At 39.2% G+C, this 25,875-nt stretch overlaps 1 protein-coding gene across 1 annotated transcript in view; it reads right to left on the bottom strand.

Moving 5' to 3' along the window:
* triob (trio Rho guanine nucleotide exchange factor b) overlaps positions 1-25,875 on the bottom strand; it is a 183,585-nt gene that overhangs the window by 40,385 nt on the left and 117,325 nt on the right. Inside the window, exons 17-34 of the mRNA XM_036590656.1 lie at positions 25,380-25,499; positions 23,571-23,762; positions 23,267-23,416; positions 22,074-22,188; positions 20,996-21,111; positions 15,015-15,137; positions 13,378-13,572; positions 12,966-13,081; positions 12,657-12,723; positions 12,010-12,119; positions 11,821-11,890; positions 8,963-9,052; positions 7,355-7,447; positions 5,813-5,924; positions 5,492-5,682; positions 4,573-4,674; positions 1,471-1,610; positions 145-244 (exon numbers count right to left, since the gene is read on the bottom strand). Of these exons, the coding sequence (XP_036446549.1) occupies positions 145-244; positions 1,471-1,610; positions 4,573-4,674; positions 5,492-5,682; positions 5,813-5,924; positions 7,355-7,447; positions 8,963-9,052; positions 11,821-11,890; positions 12,010-12,119; positions 12,657-12,723; positions 12,966-13,081; positions 13,378-13,572; positions 15,015-15,137; positions 20,996-21,111; positions 22,074-22,188; positions 23,267-23,416; positions 23,571-23,762; positions 25,380-25,499 (2,202 nt within the window). The remainder of the gene's footprint in view (positions 1-144; positions 245-1,470; positions 1,611-4,572; positions 4,675-5,491; positions 5,683-5,812; positions 5,925-7,354; positions 7,448-8,962; positions 9,053-11,820; positions 11,891-12,009; positions 12,120-12,656; positions 12,724-12,965; positions 13,082-13,377; positions 13,573-15,014; positions 15,138-20,995; positions 21,112-22,073; positions 22,189-23,266; positions 23,417-23,570; positions 23,763-25,379; positions 25,500-25,875) is intronic.

The following is a 25,875-nucleotide window of genomic DNA, read 5'->3' as shown; positions in this document are numbered from 1 at the left end:
TCTTACTACACATTGTTTTAATAATCCTCCAACAATAATTTGACATCATACAGCCTGGTGTTGTGCTTGAAGTGACCGGTTGCGTTTCTTGCAGCAGGTGGACTGAGTGTGTTTGTGTGAGTAGGCGTCAGGTTTCACACTCACCTTGTCACTGTCCAGGGTGTTTTGGGAGGTGCGGGAGGCGATGGAGATCGTGTCTGGCTGGCTGCTTGCGTCACCCTGACTGTCCAGGTCCTCTCCCTCCCTGTGATCGGTTAAGACAAGTCTCAATCAAAAAGGACAGTTCAAACAAAAAGAAGCCTGTGATCTGCATACTTATCAGGGTGACTGAAAGCGGACTGAGATTAAATCTGCATTATGTATCCTTTGTCCGGCATTATCACAATGATATCCTTTGCAATACTGATTTGCTGGCGGCTGCAGTATGCAAATACAACTTCTAATCAACCACTTACTACGTATTTACTTATTCATTCAGTTATTCACTCATTCATTCATTTATTTATTGACCACCTTGACCAAGTCTCGGACAAGCCATATGAGTTTTTCTGTGGTTATTTGAGTGTAAATATTATGACCAAATAAATAAATAAATGTTAATAATTTTGGTTAAAAAATCCACATCCCAGCAAAAGTTAACTAGTGTGTTTTTAATGGAATGGTTCGGCAAAAAATCAAATATACACATAACAGTTGTGCCAAATTCTGACTTGCCCACAGAATCCAAAACTGGCATATGAACTCTAAATTGCATTTGAAGTCCAAAATTTCAAGATTTTATTTTTTATAAACTGAAGCAAAAGAAATAGCAAACACAATCTGTGGTGCAGCCATATGTGTTTGATGTGTATGCATGTGAAGGAAAGTCAAATTTCAGCACAAGTGGCTGCCTACTGTATTCAGCTACATGGTAAAGTTTGTTTATTTTTATAGCTGATAGTAAGTCATACTGTGCTCTAAACCACACTGGCAAGTCTGCATGCCCTTAATGAAGACCTGGTTGTGGTTTCAGAAGGTTGAGAGAAGTTTTGGGGATGTATTTATGGAAAAGATTTGGGTGTCTACTGACGTCTAGTGTTTGTTAGTAACGTTAGCCTTGTAGTTCCAGCTCTTAGCAAAAAAGCAAAATTTACTGACCAAACATGTCTTGGCTGATTGACTACATCTGGGTGGAAAAGTGGACAACTGCGCTACCTTGATTTTTTTCACCATTTCTTTAATATACTCCAAGGAATATCACAGCTCCAATATGATCATAATTAGGTGTGCCACAAGTACTTGATTAAACCTAAACTGATTTTTAAAAAATAATCAATTACTATGTACCTTTTGATGTATTGGCAGTGATAAGTTTGCAATTTCTGTCATGCGTATTTTAACGATGGACAAATCAATTTACATGTATGCATTGAGTTGAGTACCACCACATATTTTGTCCATATTGCGCATCCCAAAATGAGACTGACGTACCGTCTGCCCTTAAGTTTGGTGGCAGTGGCTTTGGGGATGTGGATGGGCTCTTTGAGTGCGCCCCGCAGGTGAATGGTACGCTCCTGAATCACCTCCCGTACATTCTTGATCCACTCCTGCTTGTTCTCTAAACTGGAAGCCTGCGGAAGAGACGAACAAGCAAACAAACACACGTAGTCACAGTGTTGCTTGGATTTGGCTCCTTCCAACACTCACATTTTGGATATGCGTGTGTGTGCAGAGCATGTTTGCATGTGTGAATGTGTAGACACTTAGATTAGCATATGACTCATCAGTCTTGCCTTTCTAAACCTCAGTAACTCTTATCCAAGGTCTGGAGTTACATAAGAGTCCAAATAAGATGGTCAAATCTTATGAAATTGCTCATTTATACAATAGTATGACTCATAACAGGGAAAGAAACAGGACGGTTTAAGCATATTTAATATATCTTTAAATCTCTCAATATGTAAGACATTATCTCACAATCTATTGTTCCACTGTCCTGTAGCTAATGAGATGCCATTTTGGCAAACACAAAAGGAGAGGTGGAATTTCTGAGCTTACTTTTAGAACAAACATGAAAAATTTACAAGGATGTATCCAGCCTTGCTGGACAACATCTAATGTGTTCAATGTACTTTTGTACAAATATATAAAAATAGAATTCATTTTAAAGCCATATTTATGAACTGTATGGCAGGGTAACCTGGGGGGGTGGTAGGTGACAAATTTTCATTTGTCTTCACAATGAAGTGTAATCACAAACACATCAACTGACAGAGGTGTCAATTTTATGTAAAAATATTATATTTGTAGTGCTGTACTTTGATTAATAACACAATTTCTGAAAAATGCAAAGACTAAAAATTATTCTTCATAAATATGGTACATACTGTAAAACCTAGACCACAATTCACCAGGGGCGCTTCTTATTCCAGGTAGGGCGAGTCTTATCTGATAGTGCCCCTCTTAAAGATTTTCTTCTTTGAGCTTTACACACTGAACTGTCTGCTAGTCTAGTTTATTTCCTTTAACTGTGTGTAGGTTTAGGCATCCTCTACAGGGTTCTAACTGTAGCAGAGGTCTTGGGGAGTCCCCTGCTGGAAAGGTCTATGAGGTGACCTATGCATATTGAAGCATTTTCCACAAGTATTCGTTTTTTTCTTAAAGCCGTAAATAGTTTTTTTTAACTTCATGTCTGTATCAGTAAATGAGTTTTACAATTCAGGCCAGCGTACACCGGATGCGCCACACTGCACCCAAAAATATGACGCGTGTTGACACTCGAGTACTGTGCAATTTTAACATTTTGTCATTGCTGCATTAAATTAAACCAGAATGTAACCACAAAAAACACAGATGATGTGGCTTGAAATTTACAAAAAGACAGTAAAGACTTTTAGATGAATAGACACATGTTAATAGTTACTTCAGCCAATGATACAGCCTCATCTTTTTTACCTCTTTCAACATGAAAACAGTATGTGCAGAGTTAGCTAACTGATACTAAGCGTGAAATACATCAATTGTGTTTCAATCCATTACATTTATACGAAAGGAATGTAAAAAGAACTTCAACTTGGTGTATCAGTGTTCTAGTGGCATATAGCTGCACTTTATGCTGTTTCTGCTACACAATGTTGCACAGCAGGCTGGTCGACGGTGGTCTTTAGAAGCTAGCAGGTCCAAAGGCCCACCTTTTTGTTAGCTAATTAGTAGGGGTGCAACGATTATTCGTCTTGGTCGACTAAAATCGACGACCAAATTAGTTGCCAACTAATTTTGTAGTCGATCAGTCGGTGACGTCATTACGTGTCTTTCTCGCGCTCACTAGGAACGTTTTGACATTACAGTTTACTGGAGAGTTAACATCAGAGCGATGGCAGCCTCAAGAACAAACTCCGAAAAAAAGGTTGCCAGATGTGTTATTTGTAAAGCCGACTTTAGCTGGCACGAGAGCACATCCTCCATGATGGAGCATCTGAAGAGGAAACTTGTCGGCTCAGTGGATGAAGAAGATACATCTCGGTAAGATACGCCGCATCCCAAATCGCATACTAGCACACTAAATAGTGTGTAAAAATAGGACATATATCATTAGAAGCGCACTCATTAGTGTAGTGCGTGAAGTACAGAAGTGTGTGGTTTGGGAAGTGGCGATTGTTGCGCTAGCGAGCTAGTTAGCTAGTGTTAATGTTAAATTCCGTCCTACTTCATCTTGTGAGCTGAGCTGCAACATTTTCAGACGCTGACTTTCCTCTGTTTCAATAAAGACCTGTGATTGTAAAATTTAGTTGCAGCAAAGTGTAGACAGACAGCAGAGCACAGAGTACAGACTGCACTGTTTAAATTTAGATTGATTTTTTTATTTACTTGATTAAAGGAAGACTGATTTAGTTTTGTTATATTTTATTGCTGCTACTTTGCACGTCCTTGGTTATAAATTTTGACAGGAAAACATTGGAGTTTTATTTTTTTTATCTTTTGTATTAGCAGGAAAGTTGATTAAAATAGTGAATGGTATTCATCTTTATTCTCTTCATTGTTAGTTAGCAAATGCATAAAACAACGTCAAGCTAAATTTAAAAGCTAATAGCTACAGAAAAGTTATTTGGTAGTGTAGTGATTCATAATCCGATTAATCGATTATTCATTTCAGTAATCGATAGATTATTCGACTATCAAATTAGTTGTTTGTTGCAGCCCTACTAATTATTCATCAGCAGGCAGGTTTGGTGGGTGCTATAAGAAGCAACCCAAATTACAGTTCAGTTTGCTGGACAAATGGGTAAAATCCTGTTCATATTTTGGTTGTTACTCAAAAATACAGGCAAGTATGAGCATCAACCATCACATGATCTCCTACAGCCTAAAATGGTATTACTCTTTGCCAACAAAACCATGTTTTCCAAGTTCAGTTGTGAACCCAATTCTAACCCTGATCCTCCATTTTCTCTCTATACTAAACTCATTCTCTACATGTTAAACTCATGCACAGATATGGTTTAGCTTTACAGTAAATAGATCCTTATCTTAAGGGTGTCATGCTCCCCTTTCATTGAGTGAATAAAGTATTTCAGCCTGAAAGCTGTCACACACCTTCAGGACGATCTTGTTGTCTGAGGTAGGCGTGCGTCCAACCCAGAGTGCAAATTTACAGGGGTCTCCTTCCACATGCTCTGTTACTCCCAGCTCAGAGGTCTACAGAAAAAGAAAAAGAGGAAGCTATCACTGGCACTTGACCTTCTACCACCTTGCTGGCGTACAATTAGAGACTGTAGTCCATAGCCATTCTCAAGTCCTTCAAAAGTGGTCAGTTTCTGAGCACAAAGCTGCTTTTGACTGGACATTTTTGGGTGGCAGTGCAACCTAGCATTGACACCGACGTGTGTAAAAACTCCAGCAACACCTCTGTGTCTGATACACTCTCTCTCTCTCTCTCTCACACACACACACACACACACACACATACACGTAACTGCTGTGTTGAGAATTACCCTTCACCCAAATAATATCTGGTCAACAGCGGTCCTGTGATCTGAGACTGACTCATCATAAATGGAGTAGAGGTGAGCTGACAAACTGCGCATCAACAGATGAACTACCATCTGTAATTGTACTTATACTTATACACTGGACGTATAGGGTGGGTGGAGCTCATAAAATGGCGACTAAATTAAATTTTCTAAAGAAGCAGACGGAGTGTCTTACAGCAGTGGTTTTGAAACCCAGTCCTGGGGACCCAATGTCCTGTCCTGTTTCAACTACTCCCTACCCCAACACACCTGCTCCAACTCAGCAGGTAATATTCAAAATTCTTATGAGCTGGATCAGGTAAGTTGGAGGCAGAGAAAAGCAGAAACTGTTCAGGCCAGTGGGTCTCCAGGACTGGGATTGAAAACCACTGATCTACAGTGTCAAATGTCTTTGTTGATTAGCAATCTTACACTGAAAATATGAGAGAAATCAAACTTTTCAATGAGGCAAAATATTTCAAGAACAGAAAAATCTGGCATACCATCAGCTTGCTTTTGTAGAGGTACTTGCTCCGGCCGTTGGAGTCTTTGACGTCCTTGCTGAAGATTAGAGACATCTCGAAGAGGAAGAGGTGGCGGTCTCGGCCTTTACGGATGAGGGTCTTGGGGTCCCACACCTGGAAAGACTCCTGCAGGATCAACTCCCCCTGAGACTCGATATTCTCATCAAAACCTGCAGCAGAAATGGAGGCAGAGAGAGGGAGAGAGAGAGCTATAAGGGTGGAACTGACTTTTTTTGCCTCATATGATGTCAGGGCAGGTGTTAATGTGTGTGTATCAGTGTGTGATCGTGTTGTACTGACCTTCTAGCATGCTGAGGTGCATGGCATCATTGGCTTTCTTGGGGACACTAAGCATGACCTCCAGACCATCTTTTATCTCACCTTTACCCTCTTCACAACATGTCAACAGCTCCTACACAAACACACACGCAGGGCATCATAGGTACACTAGAAATCAAAATAAAAATTCTGAATCATGAAGCATGGGGGTGCTGGAGCCTATCCCAGCACCCTGGACAGGCCACCAGTCAATCACAGGGCAGACACTCTGACATACACGTTCACACACACATTCACATCTATATTCACACCTAGGTGCTGTTTTGCACCTCAAATTGGCCTGACTGCATGTTTTTGGACTGTGGGAGGAAACCCATGCAGACACAGGGAGAACAAGCAAACTCCACACAGAAAAGACTCTAGTTGCCTGGCCGGGGAATCGAACCCAGGTTGTGAGATGATGGTCTAGTCTTTTTAGTTAAGTAAGTGTGAAAATAACCATGGTAAACGGGTAAAGCAGGTAAAACAAGGAGGTTGGGGGCTGACATGGACGTCTCAGGCATTTTTTTCCTTTTTTTATTTGCGCAAAGGTTATTTTACCTGCACAGCAGTAATGAGAATGATAACGATGCCTAACGTTTTCTTCTCTGAAGCCATTTCACCTGATGTATAAGAGTTGAGACATGATTTTACTCATGATTTTCTCACAGGACCTGAAGCTGTTTGGTCTGAAGTCTGAAGTCTGAAATCTAACACTGGGTTCTGAGGATGCCCTAAAAAGTACACCGTACCACAGACAACTTTTTTGCATGCACAATATCTGCATGCAGCCCTACGTGAGTTCAAACAGCGCAGCTCATCAGACAATTACCTACAACAAACCCTTCTTGGTACTACTGTCAGGTAAAATAAATATGATATTAATCTGAATCTAGTGTGTTGCTGCGGTTAAACTAGAAAGAAAAAGATGGTGAAGGAACAAGTTTTGAACATTTTTTTTTTACAAAATCAGCTGATAATGCTTTAAAAGTTAAAGCAGTTGCAGAACTGGTGATTGTTTTTAATAACTTATTTTGGCTTACAAAGGTTTCTATGGTAAAGATTTCCATGCGGTTGCTCTATATATTAATAGGTGAAGTGACACAGTTTCAAGATAATGAGCATTCTCCCATTCATTCCTATGGGAAAAAAATCATGTTTGAACAAATGCTGTTCAAACATCGTAAGTCGAATCAATTAAAAAATGCACAAATAACCTATTTGGATAGAGGTCCTACAATCTTGCAAAGTTTTGTGGTTCCCAGCTCAAAAGCTGTAGAAGGAGCAGTGTTGCAACTTTTTGACTGTAGAATAATAATAAGAAGAAAACTAAGAACTGTAAGTTGGCTTTTTACTATCACTGGGGGCTGTTACCGTGGTAACTATTAACTATTAGCTGACACAGGCCTATGAGAGTCCGATAATGTTTGTCAATGTCTTCAAGAGGGAAGTGTGTATTGTTGATGTCGGCCGAGCCTGGACCCCCCACACACAGAGCTCTGTCACCTCTGCTGGCCCACCCACCTTGAGGAGCAGCTGGTACTTGGTGATTCTCTGCACAGGTTTAATAAGATAGGAGGAGATGGAGTTGGCCAGCCTGTGCCTCTGCTGGATCTCCTACATACACACAAACAACAAATGTTCATGTCAGTATAAAAATAAGTGCGCAGATATAGAACAATATCAAACATGGCAGGCAAGGAGAGCGAACGGAAGGACGTGCTGTCTGCAGCTCAGCATGTGTGGAGGATGCAGTAGCTGTAGAGGAAGAAGCTGTAGGTGAGTCTGAGACAGTGCAGCAATGATGTACACAGCCCTATTGTTTTCTTTAGTGTTATATAAGCTGTGGCAGCAGCACTGTGTGAGTTCTGATGTGGAGATGAAAGCCAAGCTGACTTCCTCTCAGCACACAGATCCACCAAAAAAACAGATTAAACTGTCTGACCAGCCGCAGGACCAACACCCTCACACTGCATTAACGCCCCCAGACACCAAACACAAAGTCAGAGCTGGCATTTAATCCTTAAGAGTGGTGTTTCTCACATGATGAAAATCCATGTGGTAATTCCAGTTGTATGCAAAGGTTTGGGCACCCTTGGTCAAGTGAAAATAGATTGATACATGCTCTACAGAGAACGTCTCTGCACATTTTAATGCACATTTACTGTTTATTTGATGAATTTAACACATGAAGAAACAAGAAAATTTAAAATGTGACTTTATATCTCATGTGAAATGCAGCAAATAAATAGAAATTGTATCCTAAAATTTACAATTGAGTACAGGAAGTTATTTTATTTTCACTAAGAAAATTAACAAGATTTTGTAATTTGGTTTAAACCTTGGTTTAAAGGGGGTTTAAACCTTTGCATATGACTGTGTACTAAAATTACATTTATATTTAATTATTTCCAGAGACATATTCACTGGTTCAAAAATGAATGGGATGGCTTATAACATTTAACATGGTGTTTGCTCCATTGAAGTCCAGCCCTTCAATGAGAAGATTCAATCGGTTTGCAGGCAAGCGGGAAAAGCCCTCAAATGTTTGTGTGCATGCGCAGCAGCCAGATTATTTGCCATTATTTGAACCAAACACTACAAACTATTTATGTGATTTTGCTCAGATGTTACCAGTGATTGTAAATATGTTAAATTAATGCAGCTTTCAGTTTGGGGTTTATAGGTCTGTCCCCATTCAAAGAGACAGGAGTCTGGTCTTGTTTGATCAGACTTGTATGGAGGCATTGCAAAGATGGCCACTGAGTGGACAGACTTTCCTGTAAGGACCTTGTTATTTCTCACTTCCATTAGATTAGGTAGACATTCTATTATGAACTTATGAAAAACAAAGCTTCTTTTACATTTTTGTCTTTTTTTTGCACTAAAAGTAACTAAAAACTCTGAACTGTGGACTCAAACCTGTTGATGCAGAATGTAAAGAAAACTCAATATGTAACAAAATAATGTAAATATGTAATTACGTTTAAATCATTACGCAAAGTAAACCCAACAAATATCAGACAATAACTCTAGAGTTCAGTCAACTCTAGCCAACTCCTTATCACATGCATACATTAACTTCAGCTCTTTATTACTGTACAAGAAGAGACCGATATTTTTCACACTTACGTCAAAGTAGGAGCCTGCGTGATCCAGTATGAGCTGAGTAGAGTCCGGCTTGTTCTTACAGTAGTTCACGTACATTTGGAACTTATCGGCCTGGAAAAGAGAGAGAGTAAAATGAAAGTGGTCTGGTACGCTAATAACATCTGGTCAATAGTGGTCCTGAGAAACTGACCAGATTAATCATTTTCATATTTTAGAATAAGAAAGAACATCAAGATTGTAAATTAACATATTGAATTACTACATTTAGAAATATTGGTCTATTTACATTGTCAGTTAAGCATTAGACGTTAAAGCCACATGGCCGCCCACACCGTTAACAAAGTACCATGCCTCTACTTTTAAAGAGATTATAGTAGTAATTACTTTAGATCAGTCAACATTCATACACTGTCATTAACAGTTCACTGTTTTGAGGTGGTACATACATCACTGACATTAAAGTTATCACTTATATCACTAACTTTAGCTAATTTATGGCTAAAAACACTTGTATTTATGAAGGCATTAGTAATTTTTCCCCACACTGAGGTCAAAACTGATATAGTTCTGAGCTCCAACTTCCCACTTCTGAATTAGGTCAAATGCAGCACTAGACACTAAACTTCAAGCCAGATGGGTATTCAAGTGTATAAATAAAAAAAGGGGGTTGGAAATATATCTACACATATTCATGAACTATTCATCTATTTATATTTATTTAAATAACACATTCTGAGCATTTAAGCCTTTGGGTCAAAATAGCTTTAAGATTATAAAGAAGTTGGCTGGACATTTGACTGGACCTTTACATTTCTATGAAGTATCTTTTTTGTTGGTACACTACTGAACATCAGCAGGATGAAAAAAGATCCATGACTTGTTTCATTAGGTCATTCATCATCATTGTTCTGCTTTTTATTTAAAAAGAGTCGATACCTCATGGAGAACTAGTGGGCATAGCACCCACACTGCAAATTAGCATTATGTGTGGGAAGATTTAGCATTTAAAGCAAAAAAGTCTTTTTTTGTTTAGAAGAAGTTTCAGAGACTTCCTCAGAGAGTTATTAGGAAAAGCTGAACGTCCAGAAATATCAGATCTTATATGCTACAGAACTGTAGAGGTCATTTTCTCTTGAAACAAAAGCCCAAAATATGAAAATGTATCAGCTGGTCAATAATACTGGCCAATATTGCTGACAAGTGGTTTTATCTGAAGCGTTGCCTTATATGACTTTAGACAGCTGTGCTAATGGGGAGCCCCATATGAGACACCCCCTCTTTAACTATATAACAGCAATGCAGACTGAAAGAATGTAAAAGAATGCTGTTATAAACCAAAACGAGCTAAATATATAAAAATATAAAGAGAACTGATGAAAAATAAGAGCAATGAGAGATAATTAACAGAAACCAAAACTGAAAAGAACTCTGGGGAACTCCACCCCCACAATACTTATATTAATTAATTAATATATAAATTGAGTTTCTGCTGTTTGAGTCAACTGAGAACTGACAGTCTCATTTCAAACTTCACAGCTGAGAACTGACAATTATATCAGTCAGAAAAGCACCGTTTCCCTAAATTTTATATTGGTGGAGTATAAAATGAAAAATAAAGTATAAATATAAAATTATATTGACCGATTGGCTGAAAAACGTTCATAATGGTCAGGCACTTACACAAACTACAGCAATATTCATTGCTTGTCTTTTTAAAATATCCCAGTAAACAATATTACTGTTCAGTTTGAGAAGCACTGTAATAATCTATTGGCCAAATTTCATTATGCAGTGGTGCAACTCCCATCGACATGACATTGTATCTTTTTCATTTGGTTTGCTTGGTTTCACACTGCAATGGCTAAAGTTCACCGAATTACACAAGTAGTTTTTTTTTTTCTTTTTTTTTAATTTTTACCCGATTTTTCTCCCGAATTTAGTCGTCTCCAATTGCACCCGCTAGTTAGGACTCCCCCAATCACACGATGCTATCAACGCTAGGAGGGCGAAGGCTAACACAGGCTTCCTCCGAGACTTGTGAAACCAGCCACCGCTTCTTTTCGAACTGCCGCTCACGCAACGTCATTGGACAGCCGAACGCGCTCGGAGGAAAGTGCCAACCGCCAGATCTGTTACGTCAGCTAACAGACGCCTGCGCTGACTAGCATCGCGCTGAGTGATGGGGGGAGAGGGAGGGGCCATCCCACCCACCCAGAGAGAGCGAGGCCAATTGTGCTCTCTTGGACTCCCGGCTACGGATGGCTGTAGCATCACCAGGGATCGAACAGGCGATCTCCTGATGATAGGGCCAGCGCTTAGACGGTTGCGCCACTCGGGAGCCCCAAGTAGTTTGTTTATTGGTTAGAAGTTTTGCAGGGATGCTTTGTTACTCTCACATTTGCCACCATGAAAATAGATGAACAGAAAATATAGATACTTAATGTTATTGTATGTCACAATCAAAGCAATGATAATAAACCTTAGCTGATCTGTGCTTCTTAATGACTGGTTTACCAATTTAAATTTGACCAATCAGGTTGCTGATGCTTGGCCAAAAATGCGTTCTATATGTGTCAAAAAACACATACCTTCACTAATATTTTTTTGCTGGTTTGCCGTTACTAGCATAGTTCATTTGTCTGGTGCGAACTTGAGTACAGGTGGAGTGTTCATACCTGTCTAAACGGACCAAGATAAAGAAAAGGTTTTATCGGTCCGCAACAAACCAGCTAAATGAGTCTGACTCATGGATGACTTATTTTGCACCATTAAATGTACACGCACAATAATCTAGCAAATTTTGCTGGTCTGGACTGTTGACATTGTCAAATAGCTCAAACCTGACACAAATCCAATTCCAGGTGTTCATGTTCGCCTACCCATGTAACAAAGCAGTGACCAACGTCTTCAGGCAGCTGTTCATACTTCTCCAGCTCTTTCAGGAAAATACTGGTGGTAGAGATGGAGAAAAGGAAGGAGTTAAGAGTCTGAACAGAAGAAAAGCAGGAGGAACATGAGTGGAAATCTGACTGTATTCAGACCAGAGAACATTTTATGGGATCACTGACTTGTGGTGGAACTCGTAGAGGTCCTGCATGTTGCCGAAGATGATGTGCTCCTTGTTGACGATTCCTGCAGGGATCTCCTCCACTCCACTGGTCATCTCCCAAAGGTACGTCTGTAACAGTGCACAAACAATGCTTTCTTCAGTTTCGCTATGGTTCTAACACAAACAGACATGCTCTTTTACATGCTCAGACATGTGCAATAAATCTACTCTGGCTTGTAGGTCCACCAAGTCACTGTCACTGCTGTGCTGAGAAAGACTGCGGTGGCTTCATGTTCCAACATACAGTTGTATGCAAAATGTTGGTGTGCCCCTGATCATATTGGGGGGAACAAAACATAAAATGTGGCTTGTGAAAAAGTTATGGCACATTTTAGATTTTATGTTTTACTTGTTAAACTCAGCAAATACATAGAAACTGTGCACTAAATTTTGCAGGAAAATGCCATATTTTAAGTTTAATTTTAATTTTACTGAATTCATTTTAAGTTTGTTCCCTGTAGATGATGTAGGAAAATGCGTAAAAAAAAAAGAGTGTTTACTGCATTAACGTGTTACTGACTTTAATCTTGACAGCCCTAATAAAAAAGAAAACACTAAAACTCTTCATCTTTTGAAACTTTACACTAGACCATGGGCCATACTCACATCCATGCACTCCCGCAGATCTCTTACATAGGCCTTCTCCGTCTGAATCAGTTCAGCCATTATGAACCTGTATAGGGACACAAGCGCACAATAGAAGACTTTCTGTCAGAATATCTTTAAAAAGCATTTCAGGGAAGCTGAACTGGTGTGGTCAGGTCTGCCGCCATGAACGAAAAATGAAAATTATAGGTGTCCATGTTTGGCAGACTGCCTTTGTGCGGATACAGTAGCGCATGTATTTTAGGACTGCCTGTTACTGCTTTGCTTGTGTGTTTGTGTGTGTGTGTGTGGCGGGGGGGGCGGACGTACTCTTTTCTGCGGGCGGATTTGCGCTTCTCCTCATTGAGCTCATGGTTGGCGTCTCGGAGTTTGACCTCTGCTTCGGGGGCGCTGGCTGAGATGATGTCCAGCTGCAAATCTTTGCTCTGAGCATTAAAGAAAAACGTAGTTAGTGGACAAAAGGGACAACAACTCAAACCACCGCATTCTAAACTTCTCTAAACTTTCCTTTGCTACTTTATTGGCCAACAACAGTCATCAAAAGAGAACCCGCTTTCTTGGTCATGATGCATAATGTCTTACAGTACACATCATTAACCCCCACACTCTTAAGGGCCCCATATTTGGGCCCACACTCCAGTTCATCACTCAACTACAGAACATCTTCTTGTCTTTATACATGCGTAGATGTAAACACGCACACGCACAGTCACACACTCACCACCTTGTTGGAGTCGGATGAAATGCCCAGCGCTTTCTCCAGGCAGGAGCGGTATTTCTCCATACGGAGGGAGAAGTCGCGGTAGCGCTTGTCCACTGAGGTGACCCATTTCTTGATCTCGCTGGCATGGGCGTGGCCCTTCTCACAAAAACCATCCGCCAACTGGATCAGGAGCTTCACCCGTTCTTTGGTTTGCTAGAGAGAGCGAGAGCGAGAGAGAGAGAGACAGAAAGACTATGATTTCCCAGTAAAGGAAATTATACCGTATGGTTCGGCCTGATGCGTTGACAGATTACAGCTTTGTCCAGCAACTACTCCACAACAAACTAACCTTTCAAAATAACTTGCTAATTTCAGTAGTAAACTATGGTGAAGACTCTAGATGATAAAGCAACCATAACAGTGAAATTCAATCATAAATAACTTTTCATGAGTGAAGCAAAAGAAAAAAAGGACATTAGTGGTCACTTGCTTTTCATTAAATAAATGTATTAACATCAAAATTGAATGTAATTCACCATGAAAAGCAAAGCACACAATTACATTTCTATAAAAAAGTGCTTGGTAACCTGGGCAAAGTGCTGACCCTATTGTCAAGAGGCTGCAAGTTCGACCCCCAGTGACACCACAGCCATCCCTGGCTGAGCCTAGAGGTAAATTTTATTGCTCGATTGCTAATCTTTGATGGCTCATAATGTTTAATGGTAACTCTCCCAAAATTCCTTTCAGAGAAATAAAATAATAGATAAAACCAAGACATGAGATAATTCTAGTTCCACATAAAAATTATAATCAAAATTGAGAAAGTTATTAGTATTGAAATAGACATGGCTGAGCTGCTGTCTTTAGTTTAGTTACAAATAAACCGGAGTGTTTTTATTTCAGCAAATCTGAGCACAGCGTGTGTATTGAGATCTCTAATTAAACTCATGAGGAGACTCATGAGTTAACTGGTCGCTTTTGCTCAGGAGAAACATCCGAGCAGCAGGAGACTTAAAGCTGCACTGTGTAAAGTTTTTTTGTTAAAACTGAGAGTAGTATAATTATGTCAGGAGGAAACAAACATGTTAAAATAAGATGTGCATGTGCTGCTGCGAGCCACCCTGTAAAGTCTGAAATAATGATTTAAAATTCAGAAATGTCAAGTCAAACTTTGTGGGAGTTTTTCAGACGACATCAAACATCTTTATATATTGATGTTACATGCACAGGCTCAAAAAGAAGGCCTGGCTTGACCTCTTTGAATTTCTCTTTGAATAGTCTTTCAGCGCACTCATCAGAGAGGTCTCCAAATCACCAAAACTTACATAATCTAGCTTTAACCCAGAGGTGTCCAATCTGACTGGCAAAGGGCTGGTGTGGCTGCAGGTTTTCATTCCAAATAAGCAGAAGCACCCCAGATACTACTAGTTTAACCATTTGGTCTTGGTCTTCAAACAGCTGATCATGTGTGCTTCTGATTTGCTGGAATAAAAACCCACTGCCACACTGGCTCTTTGCAGATGAGACCTTAAAGATCTGATTTGTGAGTCCACTGTTAAGATTACTTTATGACCTGGCACAGTGTTCTCCACAGCAAACATTTAGCATTATTTAAAAAAACTGTTATTTATTTGTATACACACACAGACAAATACCTTGGCTGTGATCTGGAAGTCTTCGTGCTCTTTCAGCAGCTCCTGTGTGTGGTGGATGCTGGAGCCTGTGGAGGTGTGCGTAGAGAGGTAAAACTCGCCGGTGTCATGGATCCACTCCAGAGCCTGCACACAAAGCAACAATGCTAATTCAATGCATAATACAAAGCACCCATCACAAATTTTGACACATCTACTAGGTATGTGGCAGAATTACAAATTTAGATTACAATAAATATCTGAGCTTTTATCACTGTTTACAGTAGTTCTATTACTTTGTTTTGAGAAAAATAAACATTACATCCATGAGATAATACATGTAGTGCCCTGAATGTCATATTTCAATAGCAGTGCTGAGACTGTGGATTTACATTTTGGGAATTTCTGCCCTCAAAGAAAAAACTCCTCTGATGGCACTTTGTCTAATGACACGGCAGTCTTCACTCATTTCTGGAATTCTGGAACTGTAATGGACACCAGGCCACTGGTTTTCCCTCATTTTTTGGGCAGGGTGGTAGACCCTCTATCTAGCATACTTAGTATGGAATAATAGCACTGTGACTAGAGGTGGGCAATATGACAAAAAATGTATTGGTATCGTGACAAATTTTGTTATTGTGATAAGGAAAATGCTTTTCTAAGCAGATTGTGGATACTGACAGCAGTTAAAGAACACTGTTCAACTGTCTCACCCAGTCTCACATTTTTTTTTTAAGCACATTTTATTATATTTAATTGTTTTTTAGTGTGGCATAATATGTGAAACATGGAATAAAAACCATGGTACTCAGATTTTGGATGGCAGTTTCTAAATGTAGCACTACCAGTGCATGGTGTCTGTCTGTCAAAATATCATGAAAATGTCTTTAAGTATCTTGATATAACATTTTGCCATATTCAATTTCCATTTTTCATCCCCTGAATTATATGTTGAAAAAATTTCATATAGATTCATACCCAGATATTAATTTCACAATTTATATTGTTCTTAGAAACAAATTTCAAGCTTCTACGCAAAGGTCTACGCTTTAAATTTACAGTATCTCTAAGATAATAAAAGGCACAAATTCAGTCACGAGTCCAAACTTTTGACTGCCACCGCATGTCTGTGAAAATGTGCGTGTATGCGTGTGAGAAACAGCCAGTGAGAGATGCACTTGTGTGTCCACAAGAGGGAGTAAGAGCTCTTCGGACTCTCAGCCTAAACGCCTTCTTTGTTTTAATTTCACAGGCAATAGCAGGCTGATGTGGACTGTAAGGAAAAGGTCTGTTTAGGTCTGTTCCTGAATGGGTTGTTATGGAGTATCGTAAGCAGACTGAAACTTTAACCACATAAACAGGCTGAGTGGAGCGAGCCCCTGCACTATAATTACGCAGGGTTTAAGAACAGGGTCGGTAATTGTAGCTGTGGAGAGATGATTCTCATGTTGAACATACCCTACAGCGCTAGCTCTCACTGCATCTACACAGTTTCTAAACACTATCATTCCATCCACCATCCGCAGCTTCATAAACACTCACGCAGCCAAATATGCTCACTGGCCACTTTATTAGAAACTCCTAGCTTGTAGCGCCACCTTGGTGGTGTACAGTTAGACACTGTAGATGATCGGTTGATGCACACTTTGTGTTAGCCGTCCTCAGTTTCTGACCACAGAGCTGCTCTTGGCTGGATATTTTTGAGTGGTGGTCCACTCTCAACCTAGCAGCGACAACGATGTATGTAAAACTCTACTAATAGCAGCACTACCATGTCAATATCACCCACACGATATCTGATCAACAGTACTGTGCAAAAGTCAGAGACCACCCTTCATTTATTTCATTTAAAGTCGCAAAATCCATCAAGACCAAGTTATTAATTTACCAGAGATATTTCTGAGGAGATTAGTTTTAAGATAATCCATTTGCTTAAGGAAGAGGAAAAAAACAAAAGAAAATAAGAGAAAAAACAGGAGCTTCCAAAACCTCAAAAATCAAAAGATCAAGTTAAACAACATTAAAAAATAATAAAACAAAAATCATAAAACAAAAAATAAAACTAAATCGTTGCTCTCAAAACAATGGATTGGCCAGTCCAGATTGCTGATGGGGAGTCAAACCCAAAAGAGTCAAATCTTTGACTCTGACACACGTGGGAGTCGGGGTCAACTCTAACGACTCAGAGTCTAAATGCTTGCAGCCGACTCTACGTTATTTCAAACATAGCATTGTGATCGGCCCAAATAACACAGTATTCCCAAAGCTTACCGTTTACCAGTGAAGCCTGGTCGTTTTGATGGCGAGTGGAATACTTGTGTTTGTGCAGCATTTCTTTGTTTAATTTTCAGGTTTGGTGAGCGTGTCGGAGTGCTAACGTTATCTGCAAGCCTAATCCAATCTTTACCAGCCAATGCTGCTCACCAGCCACTGTAAGTGCAAACGTCAGTCACAAAATGTGTAGATGTCTGCACTTCACCTTAAGCATCTAGATACACAGTTCAGGCTATGGAAATCTAAGCTCTTCCTAAATGTTCTTCATATTAGGGCTGCTATACATAAGGACTAGAAATGGAACTAAAAATATGTTTTCAAAAAAACAAAAACATTGGGCCTCATTCACCAACCGCTCTTAAGATGAAATTTCTTCTTAAAACTCGCGTCAATTTAACAAAGATTCTGACATTCGCCAGTCTTTTTTTATTTGGGATTTGGTCTTAGGTAAGAACAGAATCCACACACTCAAAAGCTCAAAGGTGTGAACAATTCTGCAGTTTAAGAACACGTCATGAATCTGACAAATACTTTTTCTTAGGACTTTTTTCAAGAACAAATTTAAGAAAAAACATAGGAAGATACTGCTGAATGAGGCCCACTGTTCTAGAGTGATAACATTACATTTATACATGATTAACTGGTAAATACTGTTATTTTGTCCTGGTTAATTTTTTTTATAAAACTGTGTCTACATAAGCAATTTTGTCAGTACGTTGCTCTGGAGGTTCGTCTTGTTTGCAGCCACAGTTGCTCTCCACTGACTTCCTTCTGCATGGCTGCTCTGTTAGCTGTATTTGTTTCCTTTTCATCATTAGTAACCTATTACCTTTTATAAGCTTGTGATTAATGATTTAGGCCAGCTTCCATCTGAGGAAAATGCAGTAGAAGAGGAATAAGTTTGTACTAATGCACTCTGTACTAATGTTAATGTGTCACCCAGCCAAAGTTTTTAACTTATATTGATCATATCACAGCGATTTCTCACAGCTCTAAAAAGTGGGTAAACGCTTTATTTTTCACAGTGTATCTGTGGTTCTGGTACTGTTTTGATTAAAATCAAGAGGAGTTGTGCCTCAATAACCCAGACTTCAACATCACTGAATGTGATTATTTGGAGTGTGAGAAGCAGGAAATGCAACCAGCTTCTAAGATTGAACTTTAGAGGTGTAGAGAAATATCCCTCCAGAAAAACTAAAAGCAGAGAAAGCAAAGAAAGAAAGGAAGTTGTAATAAAGACAGAAAGTGCACACACTATATCTTGAAACATCTGATATTACATTTAGTTTCTATTGATGCTGAAAAATGAACCTGTATTTTTGCCAGTTTTGACTGCAAATTAAAGAAATGAAGGATGGTCGTTGATTTTGTGCCACTGCTTGGCACAAGCCCCCAAACACTACGGACCCCAATGTGATTGCCTTGCCTGCACGTCTGGTAGTTACACCAATTTCTACAGCCATTCTGTATTCAAACACTGACGAATGATGAACGAGGTACAGACCGGCCAAACAGTGCATGCCAACAGACTACAGTCTGTAAGAGTGTATCTATATAGTGGGCCTATAAGGTTAGTGTTTCTAATAAAGTGGACAGTAAATGTATATGAAATTGAGCAAACTTCTGACTCTGAGGCGTTGCAGCTCTCTTCTTTGACTATACACATCTCTGTAAAGGAAGGCAACACTCACACCACAATCATAAAGCATAGAGGCGGGTGACCATGAAAGACACTGCCGGACTTATTATAACAGTCTGGAAACCACTGCATGCCCAAGCTGACATGCGTCCATGCTGCTGGACGATAGAAATAGCTGCTGCGGCCTGAAGCTGTTTCAAACCAAACACAAATGAATGCAGGCGGCTCATGTGGACTTTGTGTTAAGTTTCAGCGCTGCGTCCAGTGTCCAGACGGTCCAGTACAAGGACTAGAACAATGATGTCGTGATGGTGTATGTAGGATTCTCTTGTTGGCCTCTACCCCATAAGGTACTGTACAAATTCAACTTACTGTATTTTAAGGAGAACTTTGTTAAAGAATGTAGCCTTTGTATTTATGAAGAACAGGAGAATATATATGTTCAAAAGTTTGCAACCACATATGGAAAATTTGGGATCACTGTTTACAGTAAAACAACAGAAAAATTTCAGCTCAATTTATGAAATGATCAGATTATGATCCTACTACTCTGCAACTTCACAAATTTGTTGTTGATAGCTGTGTTAAGAAAGAAGAACAGAGCAGTAGATGATTCTGTAATGGGTGAGAAGGTTGTATAACATTGATAATGGTGCTATAATAAAATTAATATCTAGAATGCCTCGTATTTAAAAAGTAGTGAATTAATGTTGAACCAGCAAACTTACCAAGAAATGACTACAGGTAGATATAATGACAGTATATTATTTCTCAAAAACTTCTAGAAGATCTGAAAATACATTCTCCTGTCTAGCTTGCAGTATTTTAATCTACAATGTATGTTACTGTTGAATAAAAGAAATTATTAATATCACTAGCGATACATGTTCTATTGTTTTTTGAACATTAGTACACGTAAATTGCACTGAAAAACTACCGGAGATGGCACTATATAACGTTTTTTCTTGATACCGATATAGAACGGGTGGATGGATGGATAAATAAACCTTTATTAATCCCAAGGAAAATTCCATTAATTTAAACTAAATTTTATATTAGTACTGAAATGCTGACTATACTGATACCAGTCCGATAACTGGCTTTAAAAACTATCGAATTTTAAAATAAGCTGTTTTTTATTTGAAGTACTAAGATGACATCTAAACATGTACAGCATTTTCAACATAATTTTAACTTCCACATCTGTGGAACATCTACTTCTTGTTCTCACGTTAACGTCTGGCTATATGTGACTTTAGGTTGCTTTATGTTTTGTTACATGTTCATGATATATTTTACACACACTCTTTAAAGAGTCTTTCTATATTACGTTTCTTTATTACTTTATTATGAGATGCACGAGGTGATAGAAATGGTCTGAAATACAAGAATTTCTTTTAGGTTTGATATATTAAACCCAAGAAATGTTGCCTTAGTTGTATTAAAAGCCAAGGTCAATATTTCCGGCAGTCAGTAATAAGGAACTGAAAAGAATGTGGCTATGATGACAGAACTGGTAAAATAAAAAATAGCAATAATAATCTATTTGCATGAACACATAGAATGAATAATTGTATTTTATTTTGTACTGGAAAAAGTCAAGCTAGCGTATAATTGTATTATCTTTTCTCTAACACTGTAACTAGTTTAGAGAACTTCTCTAAATCTTTACTGATGAACTGATAAAAAGAACAATGAACTGTTGCGTTCAACATTAATAAAATCTACATTATAAGGTATGGTAACAGCTGCATGATTCCAAGTAACAGCTGATTTACTTCTTTAAGTGTTTGTTTTTGCTACTTCATTATGTCAGATCTTGTTATCTCAACTGTGTCCGAGATCACCATCTCCTTAATCAGGTTCCTTTGCATGTTTCTCTGTTGGCGCCTCTGCTATGCACCAAAAGTCACTAGTTATCAGATAATGTAAGTTCAATTGTGCATGCACACAAAAAATATCACAGCCCTTTTTCTAAAGTGGTGAAGGTTAAGGTAACACAGAGTACTGCAGTGTGCAGTACAGTACGCTATAGAGTACAGTATAGTGGAAGGGTGAGTGCATGTGTATCCATGTGTGCGCTGCTGCTGACCTGTTTAGCGCTGCGTTCAAACACAACATACTGCTGGCACTGGTCGAGCCTCCTCTTCCTCATAGTCCAGAAATGTAGGACTCTGTTCTCCCTCTGCAGCAGCTCGTTCAGGATATCTACACACACAGAACACTCAGTTAATCATTTTCATTATTTTCATTTCATATCTTGAAATGCAGTACCGTGCAAAAGTCAGAAAGCACCCTTTATTTATTATTATTTCCAGTCAAAGGGCCATTTTTAGCATTAGGGAGAAAAAAAGCAGAAAACATATAACAGAAAATCAGCTCAGAAGCCACAACAACTAAATATAACATCTAACTATTTAGTGTGTCCACTCTTTGCCTCTATTACAGCTTCTGATCTTTTTGAGAGACTTGCTTTCAGTTTTTCCAAAAAATATGCAGATATATTTTTCCACACCTCTAACAGTTTTAAGACGTTTGATGCATTTTCTGGTTCTCAAGATCCCAGTAATCCCAAACACATTCAGTGATGTTGAGGGGTGGTCAGTCCATTGTTCTGAGAACATCAGCAGCTTCCTTGTTTGATTTTTTTTTTATTTGAAATGTTCTATTCTCAGTAGCAGCTTCTTGACAGCTACACATCCTTTCAGACTCACAGTGTTCAGTTGTCTTCTCACAGTGGAAGGATGAACAGAAACTCCTATGGATTTTTTCAGATCTGACGCAAGAGTGGAGCTTGATTTTCTCCTCTCTCTCAAAGATGAAAGCTTTAAGTGCTGTTTATCTGATGATGACAGTTTTGGTGTCTACCAGGTCTTGCACGGTTGTTAGAAGCCCCATTTTCTCTGTATCTTTTAATTTATTTTTAACTCTAGTTTTTACAAACTCCTGTTTTTCCACCTATTTTCCTTTGACTATCTCCTTCCTTATGCAAGTGGATTATCTTATATCTAATCTCCTGAAAAAGAATAACATGGCCACTTAAACTGGAAATAAAATAAATTAAGGGTGGTCTCTGACTTTTGCACAATGCTGTACATTGAGTAAGAGCTGAAGTATGCTGTATGTTCTGAAATGCAGTTGGTGCATCCTGTGTTTGTCAAAGTTCTCACTCTTGACTTGCTGTTCAGGAGCTTTGATCTGGGCCAGCATTCCGGGCATGTTCACGCTGTTCCTGTGCAGGTACTTTAGGAAGACATCGGCGTTGCGTCGGGCTAACGTGCACGCCTGACAGAAAACAAGAGAGGATTAAGGCTTCCAGACACACACACACACACACACACACACACACACACACAAAACCTTTGCAAAAATGTTCTAAAAATCACATGACAACAAAGGGGCTACCATCTGTAATTAACCGTTTGCAAAATTCTGAGAAAGTCCTGCTTCGCTTAGTTACTATTGCTATGTTCTTTTAGCTTTAACTTTTAGCTCAGTCTGCCTGGTAGCATCAGTAACACTGACACTAGATGACTAAAATGTTCCATGCACAAAGGAAATTTTGAAGCACACAGAGAAACGTATTTTAAAATGTTATTATTCAAGATGCTCAGAGTAGACACACGTTCAATAATTGACAAAACATGCATGCAGGCTAATTTGCAGCAAATAAAAATTGGATTCTAGAAACTATGTTTACATTAATAAAATCAGGGAAAACATTTAGTCACTCAACATTGTAGTCACAGTGCTAGAAAATATAGTAACCTACAATAAGTTTAGTTCACTTAAGAGTCTCATTAGTTATGACATAAACCGTGACTGTGCTCTTCCATACAGTTAAATCCGAAACCTTTTTAGCTTCAGCAATGAAATAAACATTTCACCACCACCCACATGATCAGGACAAGATGTTCCCCAATTCACCATTTATTAGCCTACTAATGCTGACAAATTTGATACCAATGCCATTCTCACTGCACGTTTGTTCTGACGAGTTTTGTTGGAGTTTTTCTTGTGCTTAAGTAGTGCTTACATATGGCTGCGACTGGCTGAGAGACGTGTCAACCATTATTTTGAAAGTGATCAATGTTTTGGTCTGTTATTGTAAAGTCCTGCTTACTTAGCTGATGTAACACCTCAGAGTGACTTTGGCTTACTGAATACACCAAAAAAATGCCCAATGTGAAACATTTACAACAAATTAGGGGCACATGGCTATTTGTGTTGGTCCACTACTAATAATTTTACTAATAAATAAATGATTTTTCAAGCAATTAAAAAAATATCTATTTTTTAAATGTCTGGTTTTGGCTGTATGTTCCCAGACTGTGACGTGATGTGTGATGTGCATTTGCAGTACCTTGAGGAAAGCCTCTTTCTGTTCCAGGTGTTTGCTGATCATTGGAGTGACATGGTCAGTCTCGGAGTTTGGCCCAAGCTTGTCACTGCCTCCACACCAGTCCTCCTCTCTCTTATATTCCTGCTCCAGACTCTCCAACACACTGCACACCTGCAGCACACACACATCCTCCAGCTTATACTGCTCATTCAGAATCTCCAGCACATCAAGCACTCACACACACAACCAGATCAACACAAACACAGGCCTGGCTTTTTCTGCAACTTCTGCCTGGCAGCTCGCAGTCAGTGACTGCTGTCCTGACCTGTTCAGAGGTTTTGTAGAAGGCCACCGAGGCGTTGACCAGCTTCAGTCTGTCCTCCATCTTCAGCATGAGCTGCTGCCAGTGAGATGCCACCTTCTCAGCACAGTCCCGGATCATATCCATATCATAATGATTAGCCTGAAGCAGAGCCTCTGCCTTCTGCTGCACCTGCAGAGCACTCTGATGAGTCTTCTACAGAGACAGAGAGTGAGAGAGACAGAGGAAGGGAAAGGAAAAGAGAAAGAGAAAGTGGATGAAAGGGAGAGAAAGGAAAGGAGAAAGAGAAAGGTTTACATCATTAAAGCAGGGGAATTCTGGTCCTGGAGGATCTGCATCAGTTTGGTGATTTTCCTGTTGAAAGCAGGAAAAGGTGTTTCCAACACCTTATCCTTAAGTATCAGCTTATACTGAGTACCAACACTAATGCTATTTAACCTAACTAGCTTAAAAGTCGGGATATTAATTCAAATCCACATTTTAAATGTTATTTTGATGTTCTGTGTCACCAATAAAACAGTAACAGGAACTATATTTAATAACTGAAGTACATGAAAACTATTTTTATTGTGTAAAATAGTTAAAAACTGAACAATATATATATAAGCCTGTGGTTTGTACACATAAGCATGCAGCAGTTTCTCTGGCTCTGCTAAATGTTGTTTCACATCCGAATTTCTCGAGTCATTTGTCTCACACATGCGTCCCGTTGACTCGCGTTTACATATCCGAGCGTCAGACTCTGCTGGAGTTCAGTAAATATTACAGTCAGGCAAGCTAACAGCAGCAGTGTGTTTCAGGAGATTTCATGGCATGTTTGAAGCATCAGGCTGCTAGACCCCACTGCTGTGTGATTCAGCTGACCATTGGAGGCGCACAGCAGGCAGGGAGAGTGGACACACTAGCCTGGCAAGTAGGCTGCTATGATAAACCTCAAGATCAGCCTCATAGCCATCAGTACTCCAAGAGATCAGTAGCTCCTTTCATATATCTCCCTAATGTTCAGGCCCTTGAGAACAACCTGGACTAACATTAAATAACTTGTTAAGTTCCGTCTACAGGCACACATGCACGTGTCACTCAGCTGTGCGCGTGTGCGCTAGAAATTGCTCTGTGGTGTCAGTCATAGTATCAGTATCTGTACCATCACAAATTGCGATACTGCCTTTAAGATACATTATTGCTGCGACCTTAGTTGAAAGCTTATTTTATTTAACCTGTTAAATAAAGTTGACCACAGTGGTGAAACAAACCCAGTGTTGATTTTTTAAAAAGCAATGGACGCCAAACCTCTTCTTGTTGATCTCCAGACGAACCCAGTCCTCCTGCCTTTTTCCACATTAAATAAACAATGTACTGTTAAAGTTCTCCTCTGATAATCATCAATTTTCGCCAACACAACGGTCACCATGCCAACTTTTGCAGCCGCGTACCACTGTGAGGTGCGGAATGATGGTTTTTTCAAGGAAAACGTGAACACTGCTTAAACAGGTTATGAGTACATTGACTGATGACTGAGATATTGGTTTATGATTGTTTTATGATAAGTTTTTGGCCTAAAACTGATTTTTTTTATCCATTTCATGGAGGACAATTACATGCAGGACATGGTAAGCCAAGTCTGAAAAATTTGGAGTGAAAAGACTGAAAAATTTGGAGTGAAATTGTCATTATTTAACCACATTATGCTCTATGAACAGTGCTGCTGTAGATGTGCCATAAACGGACACCATCCACAGCTTGTCTGCCGTGTGGATGTTCCTGTTATTGAGATTGTGCGAGTGTAGGAGAAAAGAAATGTGTTTAGAGCACCTCAATGGCATGCTGGAACTGCTCGTGCTCTCTCTGAAGTTGTTCAGCCTCCTGAAGTGAACTGGCTGTGATCAGACCAGCGTTCAGCATGGACTCTCCATTACGAATCCAGCCCAGAACCTGCAATACACACAGACATAGTGTTGGCCAGAATACTTGGTTGAATACACTGTCCTAAATGTATTTAATAATGTACTCCATTACAATACATGAAAAGTAACATAATAAGAATACATTTTGAAGACATATTGATAAAGCACATGCGAAAAAATCTGTTGTTGCCATTTTTATTTCATTCACACTGTTCCTCGCTGATATTGGTTGGCAGTTTTCTTTTTGTAATTATTCTGCTAATATGTTTCATGAAAAATTCATTTATTTAAATGAATTTATACAATTCTCAACATTATTTTTGTCTCTGATTACCTGCTTCAGTTCACTGCTGCTCCCATAATCCTACTGTCATCCCGTGAACAAAGCAGTTCACCATATACCA

The sequence above is a fragment of the Colossoma macropomum genome, unplaced genomic scaffold (genome assembly GCF_904425465.1).
Source record: "Colossoma macropomum unplaced genomic scaffold, Colossoma_macropomum, whole genome shotgun sequence".
NCBI lineage: Eukaryota > Metazoa > Chordata > Actinopteri > Characiformes > Serrasalmidae > Colossoma > Colossoma macropomum.
This window is presented reverse-complemented; position numbering and strand designations above follow the sequence as displayed.